The sequence below is a fragment of the Salminus brasiliensis genome, chromosome 5 (assembly GCF_030463535.1).
Source record: "Salminus brasiliensis chromosome 5, fSalBra1.hap2, whole genome shotgun sequence".
NCBI lineage: Eukaryota > Metazoa > Chordata > Actinopteri > Characiformes > Bryconidae > Salminus > Salminus brasiliensis.
This window is the reverse complement of record NC_132882.1, coordinates 20645902-20660979: the sequence shown is the minus strand read 5'-3', so window position 1 is coordinate 20660979 and position 15078 is coordinate 20645902. Positions and strand designations below refer to the sequence as shown.

Sequence of the window (15078 nt, the reverse complement as noted above, 5' to 3'; positions counted from 1 at the left end):
TCCCGTGATAAAACACATTATATTTAAAACAGGGGGTGTCCAAACATTTGCACGAGAGTGCAGAACAGCAGTTTTCTAGGCAGTAGTGAGAAGAAAACAACTCTGAAAAGACTTAAATTTTTATTACTTCCCATAGGGCCAGCACATCATGGATGCAATCAACAATTTATATTCGCATTTTAAGGAAAACAGCATAATACAATTTACAGCAACGCCAAATTAACTTTTCCTGTAAAAATGTAAAGACCACATTGCAGCTGCATAGACTTATTGCTCTGACCAAAAACAATAAAAAAACGAACTATTAAAACTGCACTGCAGAGAACTTTCTAAAAGACCTGTTAACTATGAAAACTCCTCAGCACTCACATGCATACCTTCACGCACAGCTGGCAGTCCCTACAATGCCGACTACTGAGTCTCATTAAAAAGAATTAAGAAAAAAAAAAGAAGCAAAAATTAGTTTTAAAAAAATAGTCTCTTTGATCGTGATTTACCGGAACATATCCAGTGAAGGTTTGAGCTCTCCACAAAGTGGAAGAAAGTTTAATCAGATGAGACCCACCCATCTTTCCCTCATCACATAATCACCATCCCGCCCAATTGGCTGGCTTGGTTCAGTACAGGAAGTCTTTGCAACCCCAGAGTCCCAATCCCGGTTCAAGCTATGGTTTTACAGTTATCACTGACACAGTAGTTCAGCTCAGCTCCGCAACACTCAGGTTTAATATCAGCTCTCCTGCTGGTCTTTGACCAGCAAGACTGTATGCTGCCCTCCACTGGAGGCTGAGAGAACTAGTCGGTTCTCTAGTTGTTTTCCGGCCATCTCTACCGGACTCCACAGATCCTCCTCTTCCCCTGTGCCCAGCTGCATGTTGGTGCCCATGCCCCAAGCAAAGACAGAGCCTAACAAAAGACAGAACGCATTTCAAACAGAAAGACAAGGCATAGACCTACAAATAAGCAATAGAAAAATAAACTGCCATTCTCCACTTTTTGGAGGTCACTGGAATCTGGTTGTTATTTACATCGTCTCATGATGAAATGCTTGAATCCACATTTTTTATATTGACATTCATTTAAAGTGAAAGTTTTCCTTCTCTTGCAAAAAAGGCCATTTTGGAGGTTTTTGCGTGACAGAAACCATATCCAGCACTGCTTTTAAACACAGTACATTTATCAAAAGGTCTAAACAAATTAGATCAAGGCATGATCACAACTGGAAGTGTATTGATCCACATTTCGATCGCATCTTGTAACGTCCACAGACCTACATGCAACCGTCAATCCCATAAAGCCAATTCTTGAGACGGTTACAGAACATCGGGGAGCAGTTTAGTCCCCAGTCTATCAACATTACAGAAGTAATGGATCCTTCTGGGCTAAAAGTAACAGTATAAATAAAACTCCATGTTCCAACCTTGTTTAGTGACAGCGTAGCTCACAGATGCCCCACAAGCCACCACGCAAGCCCCATTGAGCCCTTTGACTGGCGTGGGCTCACTCTTTTCCTCAGCACCTTCTCCCAGGCCCAAACGCCCATACTCCGCCCGACCAAGACTGTATACTTGCCCTGAAAGTAAAGAACTAATTATCAAGACACTGTTTCAATTCAACGATCCAGACAAGTCCACAGTACTGGCTACTGCAACCAGACCATTTATAATTGGGTAGTTTTTCCAAGTTGTTACCTTCAGAGTCCAAGCACACAGTGTGGTGCTGGCCTCCGGAGAAGCCTACCCAGGTGGTAGTGGAGTTCTTGAAAGCAGTGAGCTTAACTGGTACAAAACATGTGTTCACGCTTCGGGTCCCTAAATCATAAAAAGAGAACACCTTATAAACAAAAGGATGGAAAAAGGCTGAACAGACATCGCCTAAAACATACATTATCATGACAATTTGAAAGTTATCAGATTTGTACTTCTAACTGTTAAACGCAGAAAGGAACAAAAGTTAAGTACCCTTGGAGGTAATTCTGCAATGTGTCAGATCAGAAACAGATCGCTGAACAAAATCACCACCTACCAAGCTGGTGATAGTTGGAAAGGCCAAAGCCATAGACATGGCCATCCTCCGAGACAGCAAAGGTAAAGTATGCCCCACAGAAGACATCAGTGAAGTGGACCTTTCCTCGAGGCTTGAACATGACCATTTGTGGCTCCAGTAATCTCACTACATAGAGGAGGGGGGAAAGAGACCACCACAACACTTTAAGCACCTAATTAATGCCCTGTCCAGTATATGCATTTTAATTTTTACATCCCATGCAATCATTAAAAATTGCAAGTCAACACATACTCAGCCCCTTCCTGCCCCCTCGATTGGCAAAGCGCTCCGGCACCCTGCCTAGTTGGCCCTGGTCTCCACAGCCAGAAGTGTAGATTTCTCCATTCACAGTCAGCATCACCAGATGGTCATTGCCTTTAATGCAGAGCCATGAAATGTTCCATTAGTCAGGAAGGTGTTGATAAGGTTGTAAATATGACACAAAAAAGCCAAAACCTCACCTGAAGCTATTTTAACCACAGATTTGTCCAAGGGGACTTTGGCAGGCAAGGTACATTTCTTCATAGGTTCAAGAAGACCAATGACACCATTGTTATCCTGAAAACAAGACATTCACAAGTTATTTATTTTAACAAAACAAAATACTTCCAATGCTCTAAATTACCATAATTGATCTGAAGTAAACAAATAATTGTAAACTGTAAACAAGTCAACTTCTTTTAACCCAACAATCCCAAAGTTCAGCATTTACAACTGTGCATGGAAAGTAAAATACTAAAGGCACTTCTGGCAGTTACCACTGTAAGGGCGTAATTAGATAAAATAATAAAAAAACAAAATGACTGATATTGAAGCATCACAGTGTTTTGCATAATTTATTAAAAGTTTACATGCAAACATTGGTGCCAGACTGTGGTTCACTGTGTTGTATTTAAACCCAGACCGCTAGATAGCTGTGTTCTACTCTACCACTGTTCTGATTGTACACCTGTTTGCTCAACTTTAACTTTATGTGTGTCCAAAAATAAATTAAAAACCTCACTACAATCACAGTACACTGAATCGTAACCCCTGCATCACAGCACCAGATCCTTACCATACACAGCCCTAGAACACTATACATTAATAAACCATTCTTTCTTTGGTCAGTCAAAAGTGAATTAATTCAAGACACTTGTGCTTTAACAAACGTGGGTAACTGTTGTAATAATCCACTGCATGAGGTTTGATTCAAAATGCTGGCATAATAATAGGTTTACACTGCTTGTAGATATTAAGATTGAAGACAACACTGGATCATGTTTTGCCCGCACGGTCACTTACAGAAAGCATGAAAAGCTGCACATTCACATGCATAGTCTCTTATGTTTAATAAAAATAAAAGAATGAGGGATTGGGGATTTCATTATTTTAAGAATACAACAGAGCTAGAGTGTCTTGTATACATTTTGAAAATTCTGCTCAAAGTGAGCTTTTTAGTTTTAGTTTACCGTCAACTGGCCAACTTGACAACAAGGAACCTTGGAGCCCATAACGACTTAGGCTGGGAACACATTATACACAAACTATACATAAAGTAAGGACCAAATGACTGATTAAGTTATTACCACCAATTGGGCACTTCTGAACACAGTAAAAACAATGGTTTGGTTAAAAGTGGCTCACCCTGAAAGAGCCCCAGACGAATACCGCACCCTCTTCTGAGAGAGCGGCAGTGTGGCTGTCCCCTGCAGACACCTGCACCACCTTCTCTGCTAGCTCTACCTTTGCTGGAACCATCTCTGAGCCCTCCTCTGATGTATCCCTACCCAGAGCACCTTCATCATTACAGCCAAAAGTGTAGATCTGCAACAAAAGACGAACATCCACAACCATAATCCATAAGACTGCTCAACATACCAAAGTGAAAGATCAGCTCTCAGACCAGGACATTGTGATCTAAAGTAGGAGGCTAACAAACGTCTCAATCACATTTTCTTCAAGAGAAGCAAAAAAAATAAAAAAAATAAATAAATAAAATAAAAATGAACATAAACTAACATTAATACAAATGTGTTAGTTTATGTGTTAGTTAGCTAGTGGTTAAATATGTAAACATTATATTTTATGCAAAGAGGTGCTTTATAGTATCCCACTAATGCTCTCGTGACAAGGCACCACAGCCATAGTTAGAACAAGTTAGTGCAGCACTCTTCTCGTAGAGTCCTGTGCATTAAATGGCACAAAGAACGTCGCCATACACAGTTAAGCACTTACTTTTCCTGTGTCGCTGAGGCAAACAGTGTGCATGCCCCCTGCCACCGCCTGCACAATGCCCTCTGGAAGATTCACCAGAGCTGGTTTCTTCCTCTCTAGCACATTCTCTCCCAGGCCCAGCTGACCCACGTCTCCCTGTCCAAGGACCAGGACCAGTCCCTTTTCTTGCCCATGACTCTTGTGGGACACTACTCACAAAAACACACAAACACAGGTGAGTCAGATATGCCACATCCACAAGTATTGACAATAGTACAGGCCTCAGCCCTCAACCCCATCCCTTTCAAAGAAGTCCACGAGACCTTTGATTTTATTTGTTAAATAAGGTCAGTATTACCCATTTAGATATTTCACATTACCTTTTACTTTCTTCAAGGATGCAGAGTCCTCTGCCTCATTCTCCTTTTGCCTCTTTGGGGCTTTTTTCGCAGGCATGGCGGCTCAAAAACCTTAAAAAAAAAGAGAAGAATTCAGAAATATACCATGTTAATTGATGTGTTTTTGCAATCATCAATTTCTAATCAACATCTTAAAAAGTTATCACAGAGAATATTATATTTTGGTATTCCAAATCTCATCTTGTCCTCCACAGTTCCCCTGAACTGCCATTTCGTAACAGTTACAGTCTAGAAACTGAAAGCTGAAAACATCTACTTATCATCCTAGTATGCTTCTGCTTTGTGGGCATCAAATACTTGTGTTTTGTCTTTACAGTTGCTCATGGGTGCTGAGTGTAAACAATATTTGGTGAGACAGAACCTATAAAGCTTGGGAATCTCATTAAGCAGACAGCCCCCCAATTACAACTGGTCACATGCCTCAGACTAATCAGGTGTCCAAACCTTATTTTTATGTAAGGAAAGACAGTAATTGTGCTTACGGATTTTGGGAAAACGGCACACTCCAAGTTTGATCAGCTAGATAAGCTATTCACACGACTTCTCAATTTAAAGCCACTGCCCGGGATGCCCAAACTTTCACATACCACTGATAACTCAGGCACTTTTCACAGAGTATTTGAGGACACCTTACAAACTACTGGAAGTATGCAATTTTACAAAGATCACTAAAAACTACCCCAAATCTTAAAATAAAAAACATCTGCATTATTAAAATCACTGGAATGTGATTTCAGTAAGAGATGTCTGCTGCACTGGAGAGAAATGTACCAGCTCAGCTTTGAACCAAAGCCTGAGAACCAAACACTGAGAAGTCTAGAAGGCAATCACTGAACCATCATAGATATATCAGATAGTCCCTACTCCCAGTACCCAGATAAATGTGAAGCCCAACCGCAACACTACGACTCCAGCTAGTGGTCGACCACCAGAACCACACTTTTAGCAGAGTTTATCAAAGCAACACGATAAAAACAAATGTAAAGCGTTCCTTTCTTATCTCCTCATTATTATAATCCAATTTGAACACTTAAAATATACTGATTAAACAATTTACCAGGTTTAACGTTGCAGAGTCGTAATGGCAACCCAGAACTAGGTCTCAGGGGTTTTGCCCGCTGTTTTCAAGTTGTTAGCTACCTTCAGAGTCCAGGCACACAGTGTGGTGCTGGCCTCCAGAAAAGCCTACCCAGGCGGTAGTGGAGTTCTCGTAAGCAGTGATCTTAACTGGTACAACACATTACACTTAATTAGCTACATGTGTGATCATGGTAAACGAGAGAGTATGAAGGGGAACTGCAGTCCAGCAGCAGGCTGTAGAGCTGAATGTGCCATTGATGGAGTAAAGTTACAGCTGTTTGTCTCATGTGCAGGACGCGCTGCTGACTGACGGGCGCTCGTGTTCAACACAAATGCTGGACAATGTGAACAACCCAGGGGATAAACCACAAGGCAGCTCGTGTCTTCCTGGGTTTCCCTCGGGACACACAGCGGGTCGAGAGAGTGCAAACAACTGGTTCGTAGCTGAAACTGATCCCGCTTCAGTTTTAAACAGAGCCAGGCTCCCATCGTGGAGATGTCGCTGTGGAGGTGCTAGATAGCTAACTAACTTACAACAGAGAGCGTCTCTAAACTCTTACGAGTGCAGGAATCACAGCGAGAACAGCACGGAGAACTACTCAAACATCTGCTAATGAGGGAATTACTGCACTTCAGTAAAAGCTCCACAGTTAAACAGCTGGGCTGCGGTGAAACGCGTTAGCTAGCGTTAGCTAGCCGGCATGATCTCCAAACCCGAAGTCGAGGCGACGTGGAAAAAGTGAGAGATTAGGGACCGGAGCGCTGTGCTTTGCCTGTCGTGTAGTTTTGGAGAGACGCTTACCTTGGAAAGTAGCTGGTAAACAGTCTTGTGTTTGTTTGTGGACCCGCGGTGACAGCACACACACACTCCTCTCTTTCTCTCTGCCCGGCTCTCAGCACTGCTCCTCTGAGTGTGAACACGAGCCCAGCGCCTTCACCTTTCATTTATTCTCTGACAGAGCCCAGCCAGACCAGTACCGGCATCGCCACCTGCTGGTTCGGAGGGGACTCCGCCAGTCTTACCTAAATATAGGTCATGTTTGTACGTAGATTTCAAACATTTATATCGGTCTTATTAAAAAAAAATTTACCAATGGAACTGAAGTTTTGATCACATAGATTTATAGGCTATTATTAATAAATAATAATATTAATTAATAATAATATTAATAAAATGATAAACTTGTGTGAACGTGAAAATCACATCAAATCAAACCATGTACTGTTTCTAATCCACATAATCCATTGTTTTACATTAGGGCCGGTAGTCCCATTTGAGGGGGTCTGCCAATGTGAAGGGTCCAAAACAGTGTCCACTTCATTTGATACTAGGCATGGAGGTCTTGGCACATGTTAGCTAAAGTAATAGAAGTAATGCAAGTATAGAAGCATCTGACTGACTGAGAAAAAGACAACCAGGCCACTGACATTCAGCTTGACATACAACCTCTGTCAGAGCTATAATATAACAATGCCACTATATGGTTTTATGAACAATGTCAGTGTTTGTTCTGACCCTGCAGGTCCACACGGTGTTCTAACTCTCAGGTGAATTTAATACAGTGTAAAACACAAACTGTGCACAAGTACTACAATTAGTGAATTAAGGCCATCAGTTTTTTGGATCCCATCTCTCCAACAAATGAAGATTCTGATTGGTTGACTACCTGTTGTCCCACCTCTAGCCGAAATCTTGATTCTGCCTCGGAGTTTGACTCTTCGTTGTCCCACTTTTGGCTGAAAAATTGATTGTGATTGTTTGTGCCTATTAATCAGTGCTGTTTGGGATGTGGGGTATTGAGCCATTAAGGACATGCATTTTGAATTTATTTGGCGATTGCCCCCTTCAGACTCATCAAAACATACTGTATGGTATTTTTTTTTATGTTGCACATTAAGTTAATCAGAATATGGTGTTGTACTAAATGAGATACAACACATCTCTCTTGTAACTAGTTTCCCAAGCTTATCTTGTCAACATTCAACCCAAATTTGGGATGAGCTGCTACATTAAATGCTGTTGCATGAGCTGCTGTTTGGGGGTTGATGAAGACACCACTTCACTACCTTCAGAAGCTGTTGTAATTGGACTGATATCTTATTTCCTATATCATCCCCATGGAAAAACAAATGTACAAAAAGAAAGCAGAAATAAACTCTTCATAAGCATTTTAATTTAGATTTATAGGTGACAACTAAACAGAAAAATAGTCAGTTTCTAAAAGTTCACAAATAATCAAAAACTGAAACATAAAATGAGCTGCAACGCACCGTTTACATGGAACAGGCACATCAAGATGAACCCATTCCTGTAGTGTTTAATAATACGCAAATAAGTTGTGCTTAAAAAAATACCAACCTATTTAACCTTTAGGATTTTTAAAATGTTCCAAAATAATAGGAAGACAAGATATACACAACAGTCAGTTTAATCTAAAGAGTAGGTCTGTACAGCAGAATAGGTTCTAGCGTTCTACTGGCCTTAGACGTAAAAAATAAAATAAAATTAAAAAATAAATTAAAAAAAAAAAAAAAAAAGAAAGAAAGAAAAGGAAAAACAAAGTGTTCCTGCCGAAATGATTTCCCTGTCAACTATTACACTATAAAAACAAATTTTATTCATAGTGCGGTATCAATACTTGCCATCGTAACAACTTTCTTTAATAAAAAACAAAAACAAAAAACACAAAATAATAATTTATTCTTATTAGGCAAGTATGCAGTCATATCTTTCGAAAACACACTCTAGATGCTGTACTTTAACTGAAATGGTTGAACCCTATGTATTAAAAGGGTTTAAAAATCATACTGTGGTAATGTGTAGATTAAAACCATGATGTGAAATGTTCAAAGTCTAAAACCTGTGCTGAAAAAAAAACAAACAACCAACCAAAACATCTAGAGAAAGAGAAGTCCATCTTCTTCCCCTTCCCATTTGTAACAGTGAGCTCCAAAAGAAGCGCAAGTCTCAAGTCTCAGTAAGAGGCATGAAAAGGTGGCCACTTCACACAAATTCAACATTACATCATAAAATCTTGTGCATTACAGTTTCTAATTATTACTTTCCAATGAATGAGTCTAAGAGAAAATTACAGCAATCTATACACACATACACACATACACAAAGATCCTCATGGTCACCCATGCATAGTCCCATCTGTGTACACCTCTGCTCGGCCACCCTCAGTAACAAACATTTATTATTACTGTATTTATTATTGTCACCAGCATTCTTAACACTATTATTCGTTAAGGTTGTTACATTTCCCTAAAAGGAAATAGAGTGTTTAATACCAAGTATGAGCAAAAAAAGAAAGGCCACTCTAGACCGTCCCTTCTCCTCTGAGGGCAGAGTGATGTCAGCAGAGAGGATCGGTCACTGAGGAGTCCCTTGCATGATGTCTCCTGATGGCACACTCTGTACACCCCTCAGAGAGTCCCTTCATCAGCTCTCTGACTTGGCACATATCTGTCTCCCTTTAGTATCTGGGAGAAATACTGCATTTGTCCTCCAGTGCTCAGCCCACACCGCCACCATATTTACACCAGGGCAGAGGACTGAGGAGAAGTTCTCTATTTGTTCCAGGTATCTGTACAGTACATTCACTGAAAGGCAGTCTGTCAGGGAGCATGAACACCCTGAGGCTCCTCACTGAATACACACCAGTTTCTCTCCCTGCAGCCCACGCTGAAGTGCTTCACTTTCCAGACAATGGAGGATGTTAAGGACGATGGAATCTAAAAAAAAAAAAAAAAAAAATACATGTAGAAGTACCTTTAAATCCACACATCTATCTATTATATCCACACACACACACACACACACACACACACACGATCATAACAAAACCTTGTATCTCAAAAATAGCAACTTTACAGGAGCAGAAGATACCTTTCAAAAGGAAGTCAATGTAAAAGATTATTACATTGGTCCATTTTGACACTAAATTCAGATTATGTAAAAAAAAAAAAAGACAAAACAATGACAAAAACAGATATGATTTTGTGACAGCGGCAATATAAAACAATATATAAAATGGTACTATGCTATGCATTCTTTACCTTGTATAAATCCTACTCTCTTCATGGACTTCCATCTCTGAGCTTTTGAACTCATTGAGTTCCTTCCGGATTGCAGCCTAAGAAAAAAAAAATCATATGTCAGAAAGCAAGGACATGGAAACAGATCGATTGCTAATTTTTAATTTCAAATATGTAAATCAGCTGAAGCAGCAAGAAGACTGAAACTGCACCTTGTCAGCAGGTGTGAGTTTGGTCCATGGTTTATCAGCACGGCGGTCATAGTCTTGAGCGTGTGTAACCTCCACATACTCATGGAAACGCAGGATCTTTCTGGCCTGCAGTTCAGCAACTGTGGGCCTTTGACTGAGCTGAAGGAGGAGGGGGGTAAAAAAAATAATAATATAAATATACTCACACTGGATCCTTTCAACATCGATTACCTTACAGATATCTACAGGGCTACAGTACTCTTACAGACATCTACAAGGCTATGATTGAAGTGGAGAAGAAAAAAAACAAACAAACAAAAAAAACATGATTTACCTTATTGAACTTTGCTCTAACTCTCTGCAGCAATGACCGGCTAAGCCGTTAAGAGTATGAATCTATCGAGTGTATTGTGGTACTGAAAGAATTAAACATATACTGTATACACTGCATATGTTTAATAACAATTGCAATTCTACACAGTAATGCACAATGTCATTTTTATAATAATTCATTTTCTACCCAATTTGGAAGGCTAATTAACCAATCCCAGTTTATGTAAACTCTCCCCATCCCTAGCAACGCCCTCAACACTAGGAGGTTGTAGACTAGAACATGTGAAGTCAGCCACCGCCTCTTTTCAAACTGGAGTAAAGCACAGCTCCCTAGCTCCAATACATTAGCTAACAGATGCCTGTGTTGACCAACATCACACAAGGAATGAGGGGGGGGGTCCAGTAGCTGGACTCTGGCTGCTGACATCAGGGTCTTTTTGGAAAACAGTGAATTTTACCTTTCTGGTGAGCCTGCGTTTGATCTCCCGGACCTCCGCCTGTCGATCTGCTTCATTCTTGGCTGAAGAGAATGAAGAGAATGAATTTGCTGACACTTTGCTGATTCGTATCAATGGAAATTCAAGAAGGATATCTTAAATAAGACAGAGAAGTCAAATAAAGACTTTCTAAAACTAAGTCTAAAACTAAATTAAAAAGTAATGATGACTAGCAATGACACAGTAGTGATTGTGCCACATGAGGACAGGTTCCCCCTTTTGAGTCTAGGTTCCTTCCTCTCAAACTGAGGACGTTTTTCTTTGACACCGTCTCCACTAGCTTGCTCAAAAGAGGCTTGGACCCAGACTGAGGTCACTGTAAAGCTGCTTTGTGACATTTGTTGTGAAAAGGCAAGGCACTGTATGCAATACATTGTATGACTTTGTATGACTAGAGAATGGTAAAAACCATGGGCGCATCCTCTGCATTCATGAGTATATTGTCACAGCCATGCAAAAACCTAGTATTTCCATTCTTGTCATTTATGTTAAATTATATTGCTGTGGCATATAGCCTGTTAGCTTCCTAACATCTAGAGCACAGAGCATTAGGTTAGTAAAAAAGGATGATGACGATGCTTACGTTGTAGAATGTTCCTCTGTTCCAGCTCCTCTGCAGTGGGCCTCTGGCTCAGTCGCCTGGAGATTAACAGATGCCGTCTTACTAACCATATTTTACATTATACAGGATGACATTCGTATTCTTGCTTGATCTCTGTGAACTAGTTATGAATGAGCATACTCTTATTTGTGTGTGTGTGTACCGTGTGAGTGCTGTGCCAATCTGTGTGCGGATGGCCTCCCACTGCTCCTTGCTCTGCCAGGACAGGCCCATGTGCTCCACTCTGGCCTGCCTCTCAGGAGCCTGCCTGTCTGGGGCCGAGGGCCGACTGCTCAGCTTCAGAGCCAAAGTGTCCTTCCTCTTCACCCTGCTGGCCAGAGCACCTGCACACAACACACACAATCAAGCATAATTTCTATTCAATTTTCACTATATAATGGGCATAAGCTGCTATATACTGCATATCTAGTGGAAAATTCTGTAAAACTGTACCGCCAGTGAACAAAAACACACACGCTGCAAGTCAGTGATGTGCAAACAAATAATTTAATCAGCAAAGAAGCTTCCTTCTGTGCTCAGTGAACTCATATTAACACTTAATCACCACTGGAGGGCTACTGTGCCACATGGCTCAGTGAATTATCTGGCAGGAAGCAGAATTAGAGCAAGCACTGTTCACTAGAGGTGTGAAAATGCACGAAATGCATGTGAAATTTATCACGATTCAACTGCAGCGATTTCGGAATGTAATAACTCTTTTATACTAGTCATTCAAGCTAGTGGTTTGCTGACAAGTAGGTGAAGTCTCAGAGCAGGGAGGGCTAGATTCCTACACAGTGTGGTGATTTTCCTGCTCAAACTTACCTGATTTACCTTAGCAGCTAATCGATAAGTTTAGTAGGCATGTCAGAACAGGGAAGACCACAAACTCTGCAGGACTCTGGAGTGCATTCTGTGTTAAATAATGTTAAATAACATTCAGTACGGAACACGTCAAGTGTTTGGCCAAGATGTCCTGAGAGCAACTGTCTAAGGTTTCACCCTATTGTCAGGAGACTGCTAGTGTGAAACCCTTGGCTGGGAGTCCAAGAGGCCATAAATAGCCCTGTTGCTCCCAGCACAGTTGAAGGACACACTTGTTTCTTTCTCCCTCTATCGTTCAGTGATAGAAAAAAAATTGTGGCTGGCTTTATGTGTCTCAGAAGAAGATGAGTCAGCCCTAGGTTGGTAGCCCTCATGCGATGTGCATTATCTAGCAGGTGGGAAGGTTTAAATTGGAAGAAAATTGGGTAACAATGCCTACAAAATAAATATATACAGTATTTGGCACCACAACACTTTAAAAATGTTACTTTTTAAAGGTAATAATACATATTTATTTATACTCAAACCACTAGAATAAAACCGAAAACAGAAATAAATAATACAAATAATTGAAATAAAATAAGTAATATAGCTTATACCTGGTCACCTGGTTAATAAAGCTTTTATCCATGTTAACATGCTCACTTAACCGGACCTCTCCTTGTGGCAGCCCACAGTTTGCTTAGGTAGTACTTTTGCACATTACTGTGTATTCCAAACCCTGGTCCTGGAAGATCCCCTGCCCATGCTTCTCTTTTACGGTTTACTCTAGCTGGCCCAGGTGCATTGAGAGCAATCTACCTTTAACTTAGAAAGGGCTTGTTAATGAGCAGTGTGTTTGAGCAGGAAACCACTTACATGTGCAGGGCAGGAAACCACTGTATTTAGGTATACATGCTGTAAAGCAAATACCTTGCATCTCCATTTTTGCAGTTTTTCCCACTTTTTGGAAGTTGTTTTTTACATTGTGTCAAAATGTTGTGAATAAATGCTTCAAATTAGAGCTGGGCAATATGACGATATTTTATTGTATCTTGATACATATTGTTCTCATACTACACAATATGCTTTTCTAAGCATATCGAAGATATTCTTTGTGCTCAATAAACACTGATCAACTGCATATTTCATTACCTACCGTGTAATTAGTCTGGTTTAATTAGATGGAGTTCAGCAGTATGGAAAAACATTAGAATAGCAGTTTTTAAAAATCAGTCAGTACTGATGTATTTAGTCTGTGATGACATGTCTCATAATACATATTGTGTATCATGACAAATGTATTTAAATATCATGATGTAGTATTTTTACCATATTGCCCAGCCCTAAAAAGAAATGCTCCAAAATGAATCTGAATAAAACACTACAATTACGCTTCAATTGAAAGCTAAAAGGCTAAAGTCATTTTGGAGATATGAAGTTTTGCGATGGTCTGTTTACATACTGGGCGGACTGTCATCCTCTTCATCTTCGTCAGATTCATCATCCTTGTAGAGCACAGGCCCATCAGAGTCACTCTCTTCAGCGTGCTGGTCTTCCTCTCCCTCCTCTCCTTCACTGCTGTCTGGCCCCTCCGGGATCATACTGACATTCAGGTCTCCTACCAGGCACCTGCGGCTACGCGGCTCCAGCTCTGGCTGAGTCTGAGGTAGAGGCAGGTGTTGAGGAGGTTCATCATCTTCCTCCTCCTCCTCCTCTTCATCTTCCTCCTCTTCTTCTTCCTCCTCCTCTTCCTCTTCTTCTTCTTCCTCTTCCTCCTCATCGGAATAGTCGTCTTCACCTCTGAGAAATAGAAATGAAAAAAAAAAACAAAAAAAACAAAAACAAAAAAAAAAACAGGATGGACATATAAACAAAAATGTTTTGAAAAATGATACCAGATCAGTCTGCTGACCACTTTAATGAACATAGAACGTCACACCCAGCACTATGCATTTCACACAATTTCCTTCAGTTCAGTCAGGGAAACTTGGAGACCAAAGCTTAACAACACAAGTTAAACAAACACCACCAAAAGCTAGCAAGTTAGCTCGTCTGTAGCTCTGCACAGCTGTTGTCCAGGTTTGTGCAAGTGGTCATGGCAGCATGCGTGTATATCCTGATCGCACACGCATCTTTAAGAAATTACCACACAAGAGCTGGATGTTTTTAAAGAGTGAACACGGAGGTAGTATCCAACACAACCTCCATAATACGTAGAGCTCATACAGACCACACCTAGACTTTCTATTAGGTGTTCTTAAATAAGTCACATGAGGGACATAAAGTGCAACTCGCAAGAACTGCATAACCTGGGTCACATGTAAAAATCTGTGATATCACTCTACCACATCCGTCCACATGCTTCTTTCACTTCAGATGCCGGGTCTATATCTCTCAGCTTGTGAAATGCATGTGTTCTTTAGGAGTGGCTCAAAGCATGAATTCCACTTCCTGAGCGCAAAAGGAGCCCAAGACCAAGCAATGCCAATTCTTGCATAATGCTGCTATTAAACAGAAGTGCCTTAATTAGACTCTACAATTTACAATTGGAGAATTTGGCAGATGCTCATATACAGAGCGACTTACAATGACTATGTAGACAGGAATGCAACACCGGCAAGAGAATGTAGTATAAGGGGTCCTGCCCAAGGTGGTATAGCTTGATATCCTTACTCAGATAGAAAACTGAAGGCAGTGATGTTATTTAGTGTGCATTACCAACCACTTTTATGTTCATATCACACAAGAAGAAAGGCAAACAGCCTTTAATGATGGAGGCAGTAATGGGAGCAGAGGAAGTCGCAGTATTGACAGAAGGCATTATGGTTTGATTTGTCAATTAAAGCAGCATTAAGCAAGACTTGACA

The 15078-nt window shown here is 40.6% G+C and overlaps 3 protein-coding genes across 12 annotated transcripts in view; 1 reads left to right on the top strand and 2 right to left on the bottom strand.

Annotated features, from left to right (window-relative positions):
• stmn1b (stathmin 1b) overlaps positions 1-15078 on the top strand; it is a 213238-nt gene that overhangs the window by 31667 nt on the left and 166493 nt on the right. The gene's annotated exons all lie outside the window — the stretch shown is intronic.
• rcc1 (regulator of chromosome condensation 1) lies at positions 108-6638 on the bottom strand. The gene is made up of 10 exons (XM_072678824.1): positions 6544-6638; positions 4623-4712; positions 4264-4451; positions 3673-3852; positions 2508-2604; positions 2299-2421; positions 2026-2172; positions 1692-1811; positions 1421-1573; positions 108-906 (listed from the first exon to the last, which is right to left on the bottom strand). Exons 2-10 carry the CDS (start codon positions 4696-4698, stop codon positions 731-733), a joined length of 1260 nt encoding a protein of 419 aa, XP_072534925.1. The 5' UTR covers positions 4699-4712; positions 6544-6638; the 3' UTR covers positions 108-730.
• phactr4b (phosphatase and actin regulator 4b) overlaps positions 7899-15078 on the bottom strand; it is a 40533-nt gene continuing 33353 nt past the window's right edge. For all 9 annotated transcript variants that reach the window (XM_072679800.1, XM_072679799.1, XM_072679802.1 and 6 more), the window contains 7 exons: positions 13674-14011; positions 11568-11748; positions 11387-11442; positions 10765-10826; positions 9995-10132; positions 9804-9880; positions 7899-9479 (listed from right to left, as the gene is read on the bottom strand). In XM_072679800.1, coding sequence (XP_072535901.1) covers positions 9464-9479; positions 9804-9880; positions 9995-10132; positions 10765-10826; positions 11387-11442; positions 11568-11748; positions 13674-14011 — 868 coding nt within the window. In that variant the 3' untranslated portion in view covers positions 7899-9463. The remainder of the gene's footprint in view (positions 9480-9803; positions 9881-9994; positions 10133-10764; positions 10827-11386; positions 11443-11567; positions 11749-13673; positions 14012-15078) is intronic.

Coding starts and splice junctions, on each gene's coding strand:
- rcc1 (XM_072678824.1), bottom strand. CDS start 4,698: ATGCCTGCGAAAAAAGCCCCAAAGAGGCAAAAGGAGAATGAGGCAGAG. Junction 3,853..4,263: donor GCCTCAGCGACACAGGAAAA/GTAAGTGCTTAA, acceptor CTTTTGTTGCAG/ATCTACACTTTTGGCTGTAA. Junction 2,605..3,672: donor TCGTCTGGGGCTCTTTCAGG/GTGAGCCACTTT, acceptor TCTTGTTTTCAG/GATAACAATGGTGTCATTGG.